This window comes from Melospiza melodia, chromosome 3 (genome assembly GCF_035770615.1).
Source record: "Melospiza melodia melodia isolate bMelMel2 chromosome 3, bMelMel2.pri, whole genome shotgun sequence".
In the NCBI taxonomy this organism is placed as follows: Eukaryota; Metazoa; Chordata; class Aves; order Passeriformes; family Passerellidae; genus Melospiza; species Melospiza melodia.
This window is the reverse complement of record NC_086196.1, coordinates 113,324,092-113,344,198: the sequence shown is the minus strand read 5'-3', so window position 1 is coordinate 113,344,198 and position 20,107 is coordinate 113,324,092. Positions and strand designations below refer to the sequence as shown.

At 41.9% G+C, this 20,107-nt stretch overlaps 1 protein-coding gene across 1 annotated transcript; it reads right to left on the bottom strand.

Annotated features, from left to right (window-relative positions):
* Window positions 1-473: 473 nt before the first annotated feature.
* Window positions 474-11,158, bottom strand: CFAP36 (cilia and flagella associated protein 36). Its single transcript, XM_063152764.1, has 10 exons — window positions 11,004-11,158; window positions 6,809-6,873; window positions 5,779-5,880; window positions 5,262-5,376; window positions 4,278-4,365; window positions 3,493-3,544; window positions 2,583-2,700; window positions 2,170-2,339; window positions 1,617-1,769; window positions 474-964 (listed from the first exon to the last, which is right to left on the bottom strand). Exons 1-10 carry the CDS (start codon window positions 11,116-11,118, stop codon window positions 878-880), a joined length of 1,065 nt encoding a protein of 354 aa, XP_063008834.1. The 5' UTR covers window positions 11,119-11,158; the 3' UTR covers window positions 474-877.
* Window positions 11,159-20,107: the final 8,949 nt, after the last annotated feature.

Sequence of the window (20,107 nt, the reverse complement as noted above, 5' to 3'; positions counted from 1 at the left end):
CACCCCTCGGTGCTGGCTCCACCTGCCCTTGTGGGCACCACGTTTGTTCTCTCTGGGCCCTTCCACTGCCACTTCTGGGGAAAGAACAGAACATCTGCCAACCTGTACCAGTTATAAATGATATTTTAATAAAAACTCCATGAAACTGGAAGGGGTGGGTTTGTCTCTTTGCTGGGAGTAGCTGTGGCCTGTCATGGCCAAGGGTGACCTCTCCTGGCTTCTTTTTGAGCCTGTGAAAGCCAAACCAGTGAAGGACTTAAAAAGAATATCGCTGCTCTGGCAGTGAATTGCTGAGAACAGTCCCAGCTTTGCACTAAAGCAGCTCCTTTTATTTAAAGTTGCATTTATTGCAAACTGGGACCTGGGAAACTGCCCCCAAAGCCTGTAAAGCTCTGTAACCTGGAGTTAATTTGTGAGTGTACTACCCCCAAGGTACCTTGGCTTTCTCACAAATGAGGTGGTCGAGGGTGCACTTCCTTGTGAAACCAGACTTTATTTCACTGCACAGCTGAGAAAGAGCCATTTGTTTATAATGGGCTAATGAAAGGAACCTCCTGCACTGCTGACATGACAAAGTACCAATGTTGAGCTCGGAGCTGTTGCCACGGGAATTCCTTTCCCATCTCTCCTGTGGTGGCTTAGGGCTGGAGCAGGGCTGTGCTCTGCAGTGCTGGCACAGCCTTGGACAGTCAGGGAGTTTCCAGCACTCTGGAGAACGAGTGTTCATGGTGTGGTTCAGTGGCATTTGCAATAGGGTACTGAGCTGCTTGTCTGAGAGTTCTATAAATCCCAGGGCAAGACTGGAAATCCCTTCACTTACTGATAATTTACTCTAAAACCTCCCTGTGTTCTTGGGGTCAGCAATGAGCTCTTAAAACTACCGCTTATTAATGACTTCTTCTTTTAGCTTCTCTGCAAGCATCTTCCTCTTCTGGAGCAGCCTCTGCTTCTCTTCTGATATTTCCTAAAATCAGAGTGAAAACAGCACTGCAATGAGAACCAGCAGCCCCACCATGGAGCAGAGGGGTGCATGGGGCTCCTCCACCACCCTGCCCTCTCCCACTGCCCTGATCTGGGTTTTGGGAGCCCCAAGTTCAGCTCCTGCTCAGCAATTGTCCTGAAGGCTCCCCAGGCACCTTCTGAGCATAATAAAATGCACAGCAACTCTGAAAAATATTTGAGGCAACAAGACTTTGGACTTTAGTTCATGCCCTTAACCACTGGCTCTGTAAAGGAGAGTAGTGATTTTGGATTAGAAACAGAGTAGTTACTACATTGTTTTGTAATGTAAGAGGGGTTTAAGGTCTCCTAGTATTTTCCTCTGTTTTCAGAGAGCTTTCAAGCATTTGCAAAAGAAAATCCTTGAGATTTGAGGAGCCCAAACAGTAGGTCAGGGGCTAGGAGCAAACTGGCATTTTATCCATTCATGAACTGAAGTTAATCAGGAGGGTTTGATGGTGCTGAAGCCAACCAATGCCAACTCCATCACTGAAACTTCTGCAAAACCAGTAAGTTGGAAATATTCCCTCCCTTGTTCTTTGTAACCCATTCCACTCTTCAGCAGCAGCGTGGACACCTGCACTGAAAGCCTGTGGGTTTATATGAAAGAGCTTCACCTCTTTGGGAGGGGATTCCTCCTCTCTCTGATCACTGCTGGGTGCTGGTGCATTATTTTTTGAGTCTTTCTTCGTAGCCAGCAGCAGGTCTCGTTTTTTCTTTAGGTAATCCTCACGTTGCTTCAGCTGCTGCTTTTCAGTTTCTGATAAATCCTGGGGGGAAAGTTTTCAAATTTTGAAAGTAATTATTTTGTATCAGTGTCTTGTGCAAGAAGAGCACATTTACATCCTATATGTTTCCAAAATTACCAGGTGAAAACAAATCCAAGTTGAAGCTTCTAATCAGCTGTCTCCTAAGAAATTACCAAAGGACTGAATGCTGAATTCTACTCTGAAACCAGAAATCATGAGCTGAATTTGTGCTATTAAACTGTGAATAACATGAAAGTGTTTACATATTTAAAAAAAAAATAACCCAAATCCAACTGATTACAATAACAAAAGTTCTGTATTTAAATATAATACTATTTTAAATATATATTTTACATGTAATCCTCTCTTTTAGCATTCTAGTTCTATGTTTGGCTTTTTTTAAAATTTGTTTTTAACTTACAGGTCCTTTCACCCCAGCTTTTTGCACTGTGTTCTCTGAACCTTTCCCAGCAGAACTTTTCTTAGTGTCTTCTTTCCCCTTGGTACAAGAGGGCTGGGGTAAGTTTTCAGTTCCTTTTTGTACTGGGCAAACTGGTTTGGGGTCTTCTTTTGTAGATTTATGAGATCCCTCTATGTAATTTTACACAGAAAATAATTAGAAAGAATAGATATACATGAGGTAAAAATAATCAGAGCAGAACATCATGGAATAGTAAAACATGCCATGTTGGAAGGCATTCCTGCAGGGCAAATACACTTTACTCACAGCCTTATCCAGCCAAGTTGTTAAAATCTTGATCCAAGAGGACTCTTGAATAATTTAAAACCAGCATCACATTGCCCACTCAGCACTGCACTCCCCCCCAAAGTTACCTAATGGGCATTTTGGACTTTCCTCAGCTCCCTCAGTGGATTCCTTAGCTGTTACAGCTTCTCTTGAATCTCCTGGAAATTGGTGGGTAACATCTGGAGCTTTGTGTTTAGCACGTGCCTGGAATTAGAAAACAAAGCCAAGAGTTACATTTTCTGCACTGCACCCCAGGTACTGAACTGGCCACACAAAGGAATCTCCCACAAGAACTTCCAATTAAAACTGAGTTGTTTACAGACAATCCAGCCCTTCCCTCAGAATTGTCTGTGCTCTTGATTAACCATGGCATTCATTAAAATATGAAATTTTGTGTTGAAACATTCTTTTAACAAAAACCATATCACTGAACACTGTCACCTTCTCTGGCCAGGTGAACTTGATTGGGGGCTCTGCAATCTGACTTTTTTATCAAGAATATTGCTGTTCTTGGTGGTCTATAGAAATTTGGATAACACCTGCCTGTTTTTCCAGTCAATGGGGGGTTTATTGCCATGATTCCACAATTTGGACACTCCCCATTTCCATTCAGTTTCCTTTCTCTGTGGTTTAGTCTGATGGACACCCAGGGATGGTCTCTGGAGAGGGTTTCTGGGTGCTGCTGATTAGTTCTCTCTTGTGAACATTTAATGAATAACTGCACTGTCTATCAAGGGATCCTGAAGGGAATTCCTGTGGGATTAGGAGTGCTGCCATCTGCAAGCAGCTTACACTTTGAAGGCTCTTTGATCCTGACAATATCAGCAATTCAGCTGCTCCCTGGATCTGCAAGGATTTCAGGATTCAGGTGCTGAGCAGGGATTGTAATGCTTGTGGGATATTGCTTTGATGGAAGGGATCTGGGACAGCCAGGACAGAATATCAGGGCATTCCTTAACCATCCCCATAACTCACACACAAAGGTAAGGCACTCACCTCTTCAGTCCTCTTTCTCTCTTGCTCTATTTCATATTCTTCCTTAGATTGTCTGTAACAATAAACATGAGGAAACACTCAAAACTCATTTAGTAGTAGTGATTTTCTGGGAAATTTAACACTGCTTCAATATTTGAGGACTATCAAAGCAATTACAAGTAATGTGAATTTGTCAGTATCCAAAATATTTCCATGACTTAAGCCTTAATAGAAATAAATAATTGGGATAAACAAACAAGAGCCCACTGTCCTCAACTATCTTTGTGCTAAAATAATTGTGTAAGAATTTCCAGGATTTATCTATCCCTTTATTTCATTGCTATTTAAAGACAGGAAGGGAAGTATTCCCAGAATCCAGAGGGAAAACAGCATTATCTAAAATAAGCTGGATGGTTATATCAGATAATGGTTATACATGGTATTTATATTATATATATATATGGTTATATATATTGGTGTATATATATAATGGTTATATATATTATATTAGATAATAGTTATATATATTATATATTAATCTGCTATTATTTGTTTCTGTGAACTGGGAGTGGAGTAGAATGCAGAATTTGTACCACACCTCTCAGATCACAGCCACAGTTCTCCCTCACCATTTCAATATTCCTGAGCACACCCACTGCCCAGCACCACCCATTTTCCCTCTGGATGTTGACAAGAATATTCCTGTTATCTGTAAGATGAAGGCAGTTTGCTGGAAAGGGCTGGAAGAGTTGGGTCCTACAGACCTGTATTTTAAAATAACAAAGTGGGACTGATTGATTTCTTACCTAAGAACCTCCCTGAGTATTTTCATTTCTTCCTGTTCAATTTCACTGAATACATCAGAACCCTCTGTCAAACACTCAGGCACTACACCTGGAAGAAAACAAGGTTTATGCATTATTCTGAGGAAAATGATTTTGTGCTCCAGTTGGCTGATAAGAAAATTTTAAAAAAACCCAAACAAAAGAAAATCACATTCACAAAACCAAGGCCATGTGAACTGTTTCCACAAAGATCCTAGAGGAAAATATCCTAAATCCTGTTAGGAAAAGGCAAAGATTTCTGGCAATGAAAGTTTTGGCATCAAAGGTTAAGCCAAGCTCTGCATTGACATTTGTGGCATTTCCTGTTGAAATTCAGCCACCTGAACCACTCCCAGATGTAGATATTATGTGAAAGGTGAAATTTCAAAATTATTCTCTGAAGAACACTCATACAGTAAGAAGTAAGTAAAATGAAAGACATGGAAGGAAGGAGTGGGATTAAAATCCTTGCAGAAGCATCAACAGAGCAGCAAAGTTGGGTGTGGATTATTTTCTCCCCTTTCTCATGCACACATGAGGATGATGAAGGCCTTAACTTGTGCTTCCTGAATGGATTTGTCAGTGTGAATTGTACAGCAGACACTACAACATCTTTGCCATGCAGGGAGCAGAATTCCAGCTGTTGATATTGCTCCTTTTGAGGAACTGCTCTGACTGCCTTAACTCAGAAATGCCACCAAAACTCTGCCACAGAAAACTCAGTCAAGTTTCACAGAGAAATTCAGACAAACGGACCTGAAGAATCTGTTACCCTTACAGTACAGACAGCTGACACTGGGAGTGCAAGCAAGGACTAAGGAATGAAATCCCAGCACCATCAGCTGGGTGTTCTCCTGTAACTGGAGCAGAACCAGCATTCCACACTCATTTATGAATGGCTTAAAGAGTCAGCAAAAGAACACTAAAATCCTTCAGCAGAGAACCCCCACATTCAGCACTGCTCACCATTTCTTTCTTTGATGATTCGAATTGCTTGCAGTTGCATTTCAATATTTTTCTGTACCATCATTTTTTTAAATAGCCTAAAATCTTCTGCTGCCAACACTGTTTGCAGAATGGCCTGTGGGAGGAAAGATATGCTCAAAATTAAACCCCACAGAAATCCCAACCAGCTCAGTCTGTTTGAAATTAGCTTGATTTTTCAATTCTGGGGAGCATGTTTTTAATTATTATATTTCATTCTCCTATCTGTCTGTTTTTCCAGATATCCAAGAAGAGCTCATGGCCAGGAAAATAACTTGGTGGGTTATGTCTTTAGATCAACATGCCTGCAGTAACATCCTGACAATATTAGGATATTATGACAAAATTGGGGTTCCCAGTGTCAGTTTTCAGCTGCAGTTCAATTGAAAATTACAATTTCACCATGAAAACTTTTCCAGGCTTCATCTCCTGCCAGCTGTGTTAGGGGAAACATCAAGCTAAGAATGAAATCCATCCATTCCTTCATGAAGGCAAATACCTGGGAGGTGTGGGTCTTTGCAAGAGGAGAAGAAAAAGCTTCTTGAAATTTCTCCTCATTAATTCCAACTTCTTTAAGGTAGTCCTCTAGTAATCTCTCCACCTGGAAAAAAGGGTAAGATTATACCTTACCTTCTATGGTTTTTTCCTGAGAATCAGAGGAATCTTTATCATTATTGTCTATTCTTTTCTGCTGATGTGAGTTATAAGCTCCAAGGAAAGTCACTACAATAGCAGAACTAATTTTTTTTTATTTCAAGCTTTATTTACTTTCATGAACTGTTCAAAATGAGCATTTTTATTGCTAAATTTGATGACACTCTAACATATTTTCTCCAATTTCCAGGACTCTCACCCATGTACCTTTTCCCCAGACTCCTGGCCAGTATTCCTCATGGTTTTTTGATGAAAGTAAAAGGCTTTTTGCCAGGCTGTGCCTAAAGCCTTTAGGATCAGAGCAGAAATAAATGTTGGTTTGTATTTATTCAGTCAAAGCTTTTTAATATAATATTTTAATATGATTTAATATTTTAATATGTATTCCCCAGCCTCATTACAGAAAGTGTTAGAAATCTGCATGTACTATTTTATAGGTATTTAAGCTCCAAAAAATCTCCTGCAGTTTTTTCTGATAATTGAAAGATAATTCAAAAGATTTCCCAGACTCATTAGTGAACAAAATCCGAGTTGTGAGTGTTCTCAGACATCCTGCTGGTTGTCATTTTCACTTGACAGAAAATAACATTATCAAGCTTATAAATACAATCTTGAAGGTGGTGGATATATTAATTTTAATGATGAATATGTAAAACAGCCTAAGAGCTGTGACTGTGTCACAGTTTCTTTTCCATGTACCTGATCTTTAGGCATATAAATGCATATGACAAATACAACTCACAGGATTTCTAAATAACACATGGAAAAATACTGAATAACAACAATAACCCAATTAGAAGCTCATCTAAATACTCATTTAACACTTTAAATTTTTTTTGCTTATAAATTTAGCACAGATAGTGAATAATGCTCACCAGAGCTTGGTACTCCTGATAAATTTCTGTGTAAGACAACTTGCTTTCTTCTTCATCATCAAAAACTGAGGAGGGGGAAGAAGAAACATTTTGCAGTCAGTGTACAAACCACCACAAATTAACTTACACCCTAAACAGCAAGATTAACCTTTACAGGGTAATACATTTAATCAATTAAAATATAGGCCATGATTTATAAAAGTCCCGTGGTTTTCCACACACTCAGGCTAAGTGTGTGTTTTTGATAATTGAAAGTAATTAAGCTGCATAATTTAATATTGGGAAAATGTATCTTCATAAATGACTTGTAAGCAAGTTGAGGATTCAGCAGATACATTCACTAAAAGTAAGTTTTAATATAGGAACTGCCTCATGATTCTGTGTAAGGTTGTTTATCACATCAAGCAGGAAATTTCTCACTCTCCATGTATTTACATGGAAGATTTATTTAATTAATGACTTACAGCATTTTTTAAATGTCATTCACGTAGTGAGAAGCCAAGGTGATGCAGGAAAATGAGTCCCTGCCTGCACAACCAGATAAACCCAAAGAGGAAATGTGGTGCAGTTAAGTTATATTTTAATTATATCTACCCTGATGTAGGAAAAATGGACATTCCTATACTATAGGCCATGTTAATCATATTCATGTAAATTCATATTAAAATCCCTGACTGGAGCTACTCAAGCTCATGATCTCTGTGCTGCAGAATATGTGGAAGAAGCAGAAAATAAGAAGTGAAAACTAAGGTTTGGGGGAGGGGTTAATTTACATTTTTTTCATGCCAACAACTAAGAGAGGTAATGTAAAACCTGGCAATTAAAGCAGAGGCTTAGAAATAAATCTGCCTCAATCCCCTCCAAGATTAGCCACTTGGACAAGCCACTTGCCAGGAACATCCTTTGAAGTCATGTGAAGAATGGGAATTGTGCTTAAATTGGTGTGATTTATTCTTCATGTGCAAGTGACATCCCTGATGGTGCTGATGCCTGTGGAACCAGTGCAACCTTCACACAAATTCAGTGATTTTTTGAAGGCATCCAACATCTCTGCCAGCTGTGACAGCCCTGAGGCCACATCACCCCAGACCTGGGGACAGTGTGGGCTGAGGTGGCACCTCCTAAAGCAGCATCACTTTCTGACACAGAAGTGCAATGACAGAAATCCAATCACACATTTCATTTTTCCCCCAAAAGCAGAGGAAAATCTGCTTTTTAATCATACTTTGGAAAACCAACATTGCTTGAGGGTTTTGCACAGGACAAAATTTTTAATGAAGAAATTAAAATAAAAGGCTTACAAATATCTATGATTAAATTCAAATGGTAGGGGAGGTATTATAGATATCAGTTCTATGCAACCACCATGTGAAAAATGCATATTTTATTATTTGCTTTTTGCAAATATTAAAATTAATATTATATGTGTTGTGTTAGAAAGTAATGCTGTATTAATTCTCTTAAGTAGTGTGTTAAATATAGTTTTAGTTTACAAAAAAATGTTAAAATAGAAACTATGCTGTGTAGGATACTTTTCTAAGAAAGGACTCGCACTGAGACAGGAGCCATAGGACACCTGAATCTTTCAGAGGAAGAGAATTTATTGCTCCATTATCAGAAGAAATTAACTTCTTCCTGCCTCTAAGGCGCTGTCAAGATTCAGAGGAAGAAGCTGACACTGCCCAGACAGAATCCTGTGTTTGAATGGAATTTATGCATCATGTATGGGGTGTGTGAATATGCAACAGGCTGTTCCTTTTAAGGGTTAATCCTCTGTTAACGTGGGTCCTTTTTCAGGCTTGTGCTGCCCAGAAAATGGTACCCAGACTGTCTGTGACTCTTTGTTTCTATTGGCTCATATTGTCCTAATTCAAATTGTCCAAATTATTATTACTCTAACTGCATTACGATTTTTATAACCATTTTATTACTATTAAACTTTTAAAATCTTAAAAACAAGTGACTGGCATTTTTCACAATTGTATTCCCAAACTCAGGGGAGTGAAGACACTTGAGGGCCTCAGTTGTCTCCTCCAGGCTGGGGATCACTCCCAGCTCTTGCAGCCCACAGCTTTCCCCTTTTTCCAACTGTGCCCTTTTCCCCCACCCCTCCTGCCCTGGGGATGCCAGGCAGGGGTGACACAGGGATGCCACCCCTCGGTGACAGTTCCCTGGCAGTGCCAAGGGGATGTTCCTCCTGCAGAGCAGAGTGGGAGGCTGGCACACCCCGTGCTCTGTCCCCAGCCTGGGGACACCAGGGATGAAGTTCAGTGCCAAGTAAAGCAAGCTGCAGTCAGCATCTCCTCTCAGCTAAGTGGCTTTAAGGAGTACTTGGAACAGAGACCTTGGATTTCCTTGAGTCAGAGCTTCTGAATCACGTTGTCATTATTCCTTAGGGTTTGGCACAGTCTTTGGGGGCTCAACAGGAATAAAGATCTGAAGAGCCACAGTATGTGGTTCATGTATGTCCCCACAGTATAAGACAAGCCAGGGGACACAGATGTCCTGGAGGCACTCATTATCTTCTTGTTAAAACTGAAATCTTGGCTAGGACCCCTCAAATGGGATGATACACACCCCTCTATTTAATTTCAGTTTGATGTAAAAGGAAATTAATCAAGCTGTAAAAAATTAATCAAGCTCCAGAAAGAAGGAGAGAGAAAGCAAACACTTACAGATAGAAAATCATTACAGTAAGTTTACAAGTTGAAGTGCAAGGACTTGGCCAAAGTAACTACAGTTCTAAAATGAATTCCTCACACACCAGTTACCAAAATCCAAATTGTATTTTCGAGGAGTCACAAATCATTGTCAGTTAATCAGAGTGTTGCTAATTTGCTTGTCCTGCCCAAGGATCAAATGTTTTGGGAGTGCAAAGGACTCTGTCCTGACCAAGTGTGTCAGTCCCAGGCCAGCAGTGGGATGAGCACAGCAGGCAGTGACCAGCACGAGCCTGTCTCACGCTAGGTGGAAATTTACAGCGGTTCCACAAATCTTCTTACTGTCAGTAAATTCCCCTCAACCTCCTAAGGAGAAGGGATCATTGCTCCTGAGAGGGATAAATCAATTCCCTCGATAGCTAAACCCAAACCCTTTGCAAGGTAACCAGAGCATTCAGCCCACCCAAGTTTAGGCAGATTTCCCAGGACAAAGCTTCCAGCCAAGGTTTCTCTAACCCCTCCTAGCTGTGAATGCTCCAGGAGCTTTCCCTTCCTCTTTTCCCAGTTTTAACAGGGAAAGCTGTACAGACTCATAACAATTGTGCCTCATGCAAAGTTTGGGGAGCTAGAAACGATTCAGGAAGAAAGTGAGAAGCAATTTTTTTCCAAGAATCACAAACAAAAGCTGCCTTTGTTTTTCCAAAGGCCTTAGGCACTGCTTTCAGACTTGCCCAAATTCTCATTACTTTGCTGCTGTAAGGATCTGGGTGTTTTTTGGCAGCAGAAGTTGTTCTGTAAGCAGGAGTAACTTAGCCAAATCTCTGCATCAGAAACTCTATTTCCTCCTTCTCCCTCTGCAGATACAAACCTGCACAGGCCTCCCCTGGCCCAGGGCAATCCTGGCCCCTCCTCACTGCCTCTACTTCCACTTCACCCAGGCTGCTCCCCAAATTGTGCCTGGATGGTCTAAGAAGACAAAGGAAGAAATGGAAGTTTGAACTGGAGTTGTTCCCGAGCTAAACTCACACACAGGATCACCTACAAAACATCGCCGGTAACCAGCGACAGTGCTGTCATTTTTGCGAGGCACTAAAACTCAGGGGTTTTCACCTCTGAACTGACAGCATTCACATAGCCGCAGGAATTTCACTTTGGGCCTTCTCCTCAATGTCGCACTGACCCGACGGCGCATTCGCTTGTCCGGACCGGTTTCCTAAGGAAAACTCCCGGCTCTGGGAGAGCTTTGGAGGCCGTGCCGGGGTCCGGGGCGCCGCAGGGTGCAGCGCTCGCTCCGTGTCAGCCGAGAGCTCACGCCATAATCCCAGGACGAGCTCATGGATGCGAACGGCACCTCCTGGCCCACGGCTCGCCCGGGGCACACCGCGGGTCCGGGCAGTGCCCACGGGGAGCGCGGCCGGCGGGGCCGAGTGCGCGCCCCCGCTCAGAGAGCCCCGGGAACCGCGGGGACACCGCACCGGGACGGGCCCCGCCACGGCCTCGGGACACCCGCCCCGCCCGCCCGGCGCCCCGCTCACCCTCGCAGTTGTGCTCCATGAACTCCAGGATGGGGATGGACCAGGCGGGCCCCCGCAGGAAGCCGGCGATGGTGTCCACCACCCACTCCACGTCGTCCTCCTCCCCGGCCGCCATGGCCAGCGGCGCGGCCGCTATGGCAACCGGCGTCACGGGGCGGGACCGCGGGCCGGGAGCCGCCCGCCCTCACGGCATTCCCGGGAATGCGGCGGGGCGGGAAGCGGCGGGGCCGAGGGAGCGGCCGCAGGATCCCCGGCTGTCTGGCGAGCGGGTCCTGCACAGCAATGGAAAGAGAAGAATTGAGCGCCTGCGGTGATTGTTGGTCGCTGGTGCTGAGGGAAATGGAGCACGGGAATAGGCGGGTCAGCCAGGCTTCCCTGTGCTCGGGGACAGCCGGGATGTGAGGGAAATACAGCCCTGAGCCCTCCGGAGAGCCCCCGCTGTTCTAACGCCTCCCTCACCCGCACTTTCACAGTGCAGTCCAGGTTGGGCTTATATATTTAAATTTTATTAAAGAATTATGCCAGGTGATGGAGAATTCCTGTTATCCGCTATTTTACCATGTGAGCAAACAATAACATGTTCCTTTTTAGCTGTTCAAGGTGGTGCTCTAATTCTAATGTTAATAGTTCATCAGGCCTTCATAAGAACACGGATAATTTGTAACTTGGTAATGCTGCAAACCCTGCATTGCTGGAATTAGGAAACCATTTTCAAGGCAATGGGTAAAAAGGTTCACATTGATACTTAATCATTTGGGTATTTCTTTGGGCTGGTGGTTGTGGTATATTCCTTTTCTCCACTAAAATTAAGGTAATTTTTCTCACTGTCCTCATCTCTTACACTACTGACAAACTGAAAAGTTTTTCCCAATGTTCTAATGTATATTCCTAATAATGATTGCTTGCCTTACTGGTGCTTGTCACTGGTAAGTAAAAACAAAAACAAACAAAAAAAACCACCCAAAACCCCCCAAAAAAATAACCTCTTGATCCTTTTTGAAAGATTTTAATGACCACAAACTGTGGCAGTTCCAGTTCATTACATCAGGATCAGGCTTGGTCTTGCTCAAGAACCCTTATAGCCATTACTGAGATTTTACCTGCACAAAGTTTCAGTGCTGGGAGAAGGCTAATTTATTTTCTTACTATTTTTTTCTCAAAAGTAACAATTCAATGCCCTCAGAACTGCAGAGAAGTACCCGATCATCATTTAAATAAGAATCTGCACTGGAAAATCTTCAAATTTTCCTTTTGCAGGCCACTTTTCTTCACCATCAGTGCTTCCATTTCTACAGCCAGTTTTGTGATCTGAGAGCATCAGCATTATGGCAGGATATTCACTTCCTATTTGTTGCATAAAAATTTAAAGCATTTCATCACAGTTACAAGAAAAATTGCTGCAGTAATGAGTATGGGGAAATTCTGTCCTCTGGAATCAAATCCATTTTGTCACCTCACAGGAAACTGCCTGATGTGATCATGTTCTGTCCATAGCTGTCAGGGGAAACCCTGGAGTTGGTGGTTTAGTTGTTAATAATATAAAAGATGGAGCAGGAAATGCTCCCTTGTCTGAGTCACAAAAAGCATTTATTGCTGGATTTTCTGTCTTCTCTGAGCAAGTTGCTTCTTCAGAGATTTATATTTATATTTATATTTATATTTATATTTATATTTATATTTATATTTATATTTATATTTATATTTATATTTATATTTATATTTATATTTATGCACTCACACACTGACAGGCAAATTTTGTCAGGCTTTTCCAGTCTCTGTGTTCCACTGAATTCTTTATGTCAACTCTCTTCACATCCAGTGGGTTCCACTCAAAGCACAATAATAAAAAATTCTGAAATTCTAGAATCTTGAGAATATCTGATTTCTTTTCGCTGAATGCTGGTTTTGATTTGCTGAATTTATAAATTTCTTTATCTGTTTATAAATAGAGAGGCAGATGAGCTTTTTAGCTATTGGCAGAGGTGGTTTTTACATCTCTTTTAATTTCTTCAATGTGGATAATGTAGCTTTTGAGCAATTTAAAGGATACTGGCAAAAGTGTAATTATCAGATTAACAGTTAAACAGTATTATTTTTAATTACAGTAATATTTTTAATTACTCTTTTGTTTAGCCTTTAATTCTCCTATCCACCTCATTTGTAATACTCTTACTACTGCAACAGCTATAAATATTTTTATCTTAGTTAACTTAATGCAACTTTTCCAGTTTGTTTTTATAAATTTTAGTTTGGGAGGGATTTTTTTTTTAATAAATCTGACCTCAAAGAGAACACTGAGCTCAAGCTTCTGAAAACCTGTGGTGCAAAGGCCTTTTCTTTCAGTCCAGCAGACAGAATTAAATGGGACTTCTGTATAAAAGGTTGAAAATTAAAACTCTAATCACTTTGGGCTTACTGGCAAAAATTTATTGTGGAGATTTTTTGGTTAAATATGTTATACTTCAGGGACTTCACTGCACTTTAGTCAAAGCTAAACCAGGAGAGAAATTGGTTCTGAGCAATGCAGACACATTGAAGAAGTGCCTGAAGTCAAGTAAGGAATTGTGAGTTATCTTCATTTTCCTGCCCTCTGGGGTATTGAGCTCCTGCAGGAACTTCTAAAGATCTTCCTATTTAGGTCATTTTCTTTCATTTTACAAAGCTGCTCTTTTCTCTTGTGACTCGAAGGTTTTACACAAATGTAAGGCTGTTTCACAGAATCCATTCTGCCTGAGAGGCCACTCCTAATATAATTATCTCATAACAAGCACATGCTTTTCCTATAATAATGCTTCTTAGCTAAATTATCTAATCTTAAAAGCATCTCAAGTGCCCAACATGTAATGCTTTCTCTTTGGAGCTTGTGAAAAAAAGAGATACTAGAACTGCAAGAATATTATTTCTTCTCTTTTTTAGATTTTTTTTTTCATTTATATACTTACCACAAACCATGCACATTTTACCCACACATTTACCTGATTACATATATTTTCCTGAAGCAAATTTTGTTGTTTATTTATCAACAATAGGATTCATTCCCATATACACTTTTCTTAGGGATTTTTCCCACACACATTGATTTGGTGTTTTAGTAATTGCTGCAGTGCTTTTCCCATTTTTTTTTTCTGTGGTGTCTGCACCTCTTGAATTCCAAAAAGCCTTGTAACAGTTTAGATTTTTCTGTCCACTTTCAGCTGATTGTTATTGATGGAAAATGAACTGCAGCAAGGTGAAGCCTGTGGTTTGATTTGAAGCCTGTGAGCTTTGTTATTGTAATCTCTTCTGGCATGGAGTTCTGCAGCCATGAGCAGGTTAAAAAAGGAAAAAAGAAAAGCCCTGTGACCTTTCTGTGGAAGTGGAGAGTTTCACTGAAGCAGGAAAGGTGGCATCTGTGAAGGATAAATTGGTATCAATAAGGATATATGGTTAGAAACAGTAAAATAATAAATTGCCAGATGCATGGGCATTTTAGTCATTGCAGAATAAGAGTAGGAGAGAGGTCAGGGAACATGGTTGCCACAAATCCATGATAATAATAGTTGTAAAAAAATATATAACCTTCAGTTGTGTACTGATTTTGGGGTAAGATTTTTACTTCTGAGCTTAGGAGACTTTCTACACAAGTCCAGCTTCTAACACCTCCAGCCAAGAGCCATGACAGCTCTGGAGAAAGACTTCTACACACAAACTCATTTAACTTTCTCTTGTTTTTAGCACTGTAAGAATTATGCATTTTTAATTTCTTTGTAGAACTTCCCTTAAAAGGACTCCTCAATATTAGGATTACTGAAGTGTTCCCTGGGGCTGTATGGGAGTGGGACTAGAAGAGGTCTGAAGGCTGCCCAGCCTTGGAGTTTCCTTGACTGCACAGTGCAAGAGAGAATTTATTTGAGGCATGAGTTTGGTTTGAGTCATTTAGTGTTACCTCAGGGCTTGGCTTCCAAGGAGGCATTTAGAGACAAAGTGCTGGTTCTGGGGGCTCTGGGGAAGAACTGGAGTTTGCTTTTCTGACTTTTATTACCCACACGTTTCAGTTGCCCCCAAGAACTTTGGCTAATTGCATTGTATTGTTGATTATAAATGCCAAAGAAAAACCCCAAGGAAAACAATGCACTGGAGTGCCTCACAGAAACTGTGCTTTCTACTGCTGAAACAGAAAATCAATTGGGTGTGCAAGACAGAAATACTTCCACAGAGATACAGATGGAAGTGCTTTGTACAGAACCTCATGAGTCCTGTTCCATGGATTTCAGATGTAAATGACTTGTAGCAAGTGGAGTATTGGCAGAATTACACAAATGAGGTGAGCAGAGTACATCTGCTGGAGAGCAGCGCTCTATCCCATGTTCCAGGGCTGTTCTCTGGCTCCAGGTGCAGAAGGGACTCCACGCTCTCAGCTCACACTCTCACTGTGCCAGCTCACTGATGTGACGGAGCCCCGTGTCCAGGGTGACACAGGAGTGCCAGGGTGATTGTTCTGAGATCTGAGCAGAGCCTAGGAATTCCAGACCCCTCACTCACCCCCTTAACTCTCCTCACTGCTGCAATTGGCCTTCCAGCAACCTGCAGGTTTGAGGGGCACTGATCACTGTGGGGTTTTGCCACCACAGCCAGCAGAGGGGAGAACAGAGATGCTGCTTCTTCCCTCTTGCTGTGCTATTTCCATTTTCTAAGCTGCTGTCCCAGGTTACAATATTAAGATATATTCTATTCCCATCCTCAGGAGCTGCTGAAAGTAGCAGGGGAATTGTTTCTTCCTTATCTCCTGTTGATGGGACCATCAGTACCTTTCTGCATGACTCAGAGATAACTCCCTGCAGGAACCATTTCTGTTTAATGGACATAAATGTCACCACATGGCTCACAGAATGGTAACAGCCCATTGGGAGATGCTCTGCCCAGGGGGGAGGAGCTCAGCATCCCCACCTGGATATAATCTGGGATTTGGGACAGAATAGTCAGTCTTTCCATTGGACTCCCAGAGGAATGGCTGTCTTTTCCACTGGATCCTCAGAGGAACACTACACCCTTTCTACAGGATCCCTGCTCCAACAGAACCACATCTGCCACTCCAGGAGGACTGCAGCCACCAATCCAACTGGACTGCTACCAGCAGGGTGTCAGGTTGTATTCTGACTTTGTCAGTGGTTTTTCTTTTGTGGTATTACATGTATTTTGGTTTTCTTTTCCTAATAAATTGTATTTCTGACTTGGAGCCTCTCACTGGTTTTGCCTTCAAAGCAGAACAGGTGCCATCTACTCAGGCTCATAGCAGAGGCTCTTTTTGGAACAGAGGAAGAGCTGGGGGGTGTTGGACATGGCCAGGAGCTGCTGAGCTGCGTCTCTCTGTGTATCTGGATACAGCTGCCACACCAGTAGGTGTGGCCTCAGGAAGGCATAAAAACCAGAGCTGTGAGAAAGAGAGTGGAGCTTTTCACAGGTTAAATGATAGCAGCACAAGCAGGGCTGCTCCTGTTCTTACTTGGAGGACACACTGTAGGATTCCAATGTGTGCATGGTTTTCATTAAGCTCTGTAACTTTTAATAGTTGATTTTTATGAAAGCACCATGAGTTATTTATTAAGTAGTTTGTATTTGTGGACTATGGGAATTTTACTTGAGTTTTAATGTTATAATTAAAAAAAAAAAAACAATTTGGCAACTATGCTTTTATACAATTTTCATTATCAAATGGTGCTGTGAGTAACTGTGGGTTATTTTGTGACTGAATCATGGATTACCTCACAGTGGAGCTCAGAGATGTGAGCTGTGCTGTCATTTCAGAGGACTCATTTCACCCTGCATGTCTTGCTCAGGCTTTTTAACCTTTAAAAACTTGCCAAGTATATCAAGTGTATGAAACTTGTCAATAGCCTTTACAAAGGTGGGAACAAGCAGGGTAGTCAGATTTTGTAGGAAATAAAGACTGGGAATGAGGTGAAATGAGTAGAACAAAAAACTGTGATTTCAAATTAGTTTGACAATGGAAGTTGGACAGCAGGAAGTTACTGCTGCACAAAGCTTTTTGCCCTGGCTTTTTCTGTCCAGTCTTAGTTCTACTTTCTGGAGAGGAGTTAAAGCCTTCTGTGCTTTCAGCTGAAGGGATCAGAAGTCAGCCATGAATTTTAGTTTTCAATAGCCTGCAGGGAGAACGGCTGAGTGGACAGCCTTGGAGATAAACCACTGTCCCCAAAATGAAGGAGCTTTGGGGATCTTGGCAGACCAGGATTATCACTCTTTGTTTGTTGGTGGTTAGGGCTCTTGGAGTTTTATTCTCTTGGGGTTGGGGTGGTGATGATGATGTTTCCTTAGCTGGTTGCTGGTACTGGTTCCTCAGAGCTCAGAGTCTGTTCAGAAGGGTTTGCCCTGCTGTTTCTCTGGGAGGTTTTATGGAGCTCTGCTGGTTTGCATGTGCCTGTGGTGGGCTGGCAAGCGGGGCTCTGAGGCTCGTGGGGTGAAGCTAATCCGTGCTTCTGCACTCTTGGCAGAAATCCTGGCAGGACTTTAGGCCGTGAGGGAAGTTGGATGGAGGACAAGGGTCGGGGGGAGGTTGGAAATTGCATTTAAGACTCTGCTGGGAGCCTTAATAGTGGTAATGTGTTCACTGAGATAAAGTAGGAAAAGTGCTGGTTGGGAAAGCTGACAAGAGCCCAGCCAGATCCATTTTGGAGCTGGGGATCAGAAGGCTCCTTCCTGACACTTTGCTTGGCTGGACAGGCTTCGTTTACTATTTTAGAGCAAACAACAAAGCAGCTCTGCATTGTGGTGCCAGAGCAGTAATAGAGCACTTCCTGTACTTGAAATTCAATTTTACATTCCCTGCAGAAATACACATGGTTTGCACTGAACTAAATAGAGTTTAGAATGTTTGATATTAATATTACTGGCTCCTTGCTGTTTGTATGCATTTTTGTGCCAGAATGCTTTTATATGAGAAAAATATGTCCTGCAAGCTTTTGTAGGGATGGAACACCATACTTTGTACTTGGAAAATGCCTCCAGAAGGTCTCATGTGGTGTTGTGCATTAATCTGTAATAGGATGGAGTGATTTGAACTGACCTTCACAAAGTGTTTAGCTGAGTGAACACTTTCTGTGGCAGGGTTTTCATTTGTAAATCCAGGATGCCAGAGGGAATAAGGGACGGGGAAAAGAACTTCCAGAGTAGCAAACTCTGAAGCAGAACCAACATGAAGGAATGAGATAAGGGAGCTGTTGGGCAAAAGGTACAAGTGAATTAAATGGGTTTTTCTGCCAGGCCTTCACTGTTCACTCCAGAATACACAAGTGAGGAGCTCTGACACTAAGGGCAGGGAGCTTGGAAAGAGAAGTGACAGCTCCTGACAGGCTGTGGTGCTTGGGCTGGTTAGGAGCAGGTGGCTGGAGATACACAGGGCAAGGGTTATTATTTTCCAGGTGCACAGTGAGGGAAGTGTGCAGCCACAAGATAATCACCAACATCTCACCTGCAGGTCTGCGTCTTTGGGTGTGCACAGGAGTTGAGAGCTGGCAGATAAAAGGGATGAGAGATTTGTTATCAGGGCCCACTGCAGCACTTGCAGCTCCTCAGGGCTCAGCCATCCCTTGCACAAAGCTCTTTGAGTCCAATGCCACTCCTGGGAGCACAAAGGACATCGAGGCTCCAAGGGACACAGCAGATCCCAGAGCAAGCTACCCTGGCTGCTGAGGAGGCAGGCTGGGTGGGAAAGCACCAGGAGGGGTGCAAAGCAAAGCTCTGAGGCACAGATATCACAGGCAGTGCCAGCTCACTGCCCCTCAACCCCCACTTTGTACAGAGCAGCTGTGTGATACTGTGCCAGTCACTGCCTGCATCCTACGGCTTCAGATCCTTTCAATCAGCAGTAACTGAGCTCAGTACAATTAATTTGTTCCATTCCCCTGTGTGGGCACACCCTGGAACAGAAACAACTCTTTGATTTTTAAATCAGCAGTTCTCTTATGAGATTTTATACATTACACTTTCAGAATTTCTCATATGCTGTTCCTCTTATACTTTTTCCATGTCAGGGAAGTTTTGTTTTAACATGCCTTTGCCTTTTCTGCTCATAACATGGCATATCATAATAAATCTTGTTTATTTCTGAAACCTTTCTTACCTGCTGTTATTTCTGAGGACTTCTTCCCGTTTTCATCCTTTGAATCCAAGCCTTTTAATGTCAGTCTTTACTGCAAACCAGCAGTGTTATTTTTGGTAAGATTTGGTAGAACTTTCCCATTGCTTTGAGGAGGTGGGCATTTCAATTATGTAGGCTTAGGATTAGCCAAAATTACAGAGAGGTTTGGAAGGGACAAGGCCTCTTTGGATCCACATCAGCCTAATAAAAAAAATCTATAGAAATGCCATTTCCAACTTTCTGGGCCTCATTTGTAGGAAAAAGTACTAAGTTTAATTTCTAATTTTAGTCACCCTCAAGCTGTCTACTCCTATGCAAACATTTATATACAAAAATCCTCACGGGGGCACTCTTGGTTTAAGCACAATGTAGAGGAGGTGCAGTTTCATCTTGATTTTCCTTTGTAGTAGACTGACAAAAAAAAGCTTAAGGAGCTCCTAGGATGACTTTCAAGTCACAGTTAAAAATAAGTTAAAATAAATGTTACATAAGGTAAAGGAGCTTCAATTCTGTAATTCTGGTATAAAGCAAATCTAGTTATATAATCTCTACTGCCAGAATTTTGACTTTCAGTTAAAATAGGGCCATAGTAGGAATGAAAGGCCATTATGTAGAAATTTGGGATTTAGTTGACTTACCCGTCTCATTGTTTTTCTTATTTCTTGTGCAGCCATTATTTTTTTTGTATGTAAAAGAAGGGGGGAAATAAACTGTCCCTGTATGTGATGTTGTGGCTTTCCTGCTGTTACAGGTTATGATTATTCATATATTTTAATATATAACCCACAGTGACAGGGAAATCCAAGATACCTATGGGAAGAATTTATTTGGTCATTTGGAGGAAGCCTCCTGCTTGTGTCCATTTCTCAAGCCCACAACAATTGAACTGAAATTATTTCTGAATTTGTATACTGTTAAGCTTCTTGACCAGCTGGAGTTCTCTTTGTTACCAATGAGCAAATTTGCTAAT

Bases quoted from the DNA above. Each gene is read 5' to 3' on its own strand.
- CFAP36 (XM_063152764.1), bottom strand. From the start codon at position 11,118: ATGGCGGCCGGGGAGGAGGACGACGTGGAGTGGGTGGTGGACACCATC. The intron at 6,874-11,003 runs GTGAGCGGGGCG...CCCCCTCCTCAG, and splicing joins CATGGAGCACAACTGCGAGG to TTTTTGATGATGAAGAAGAA. The intron at 965-1,616 runs GTGAAGCTCTTT...CTCTGATTTTAG, and splicing joins AGGAATCCCCTCCCAAAGAG to GAAATATCAGAAGAGAAGCA.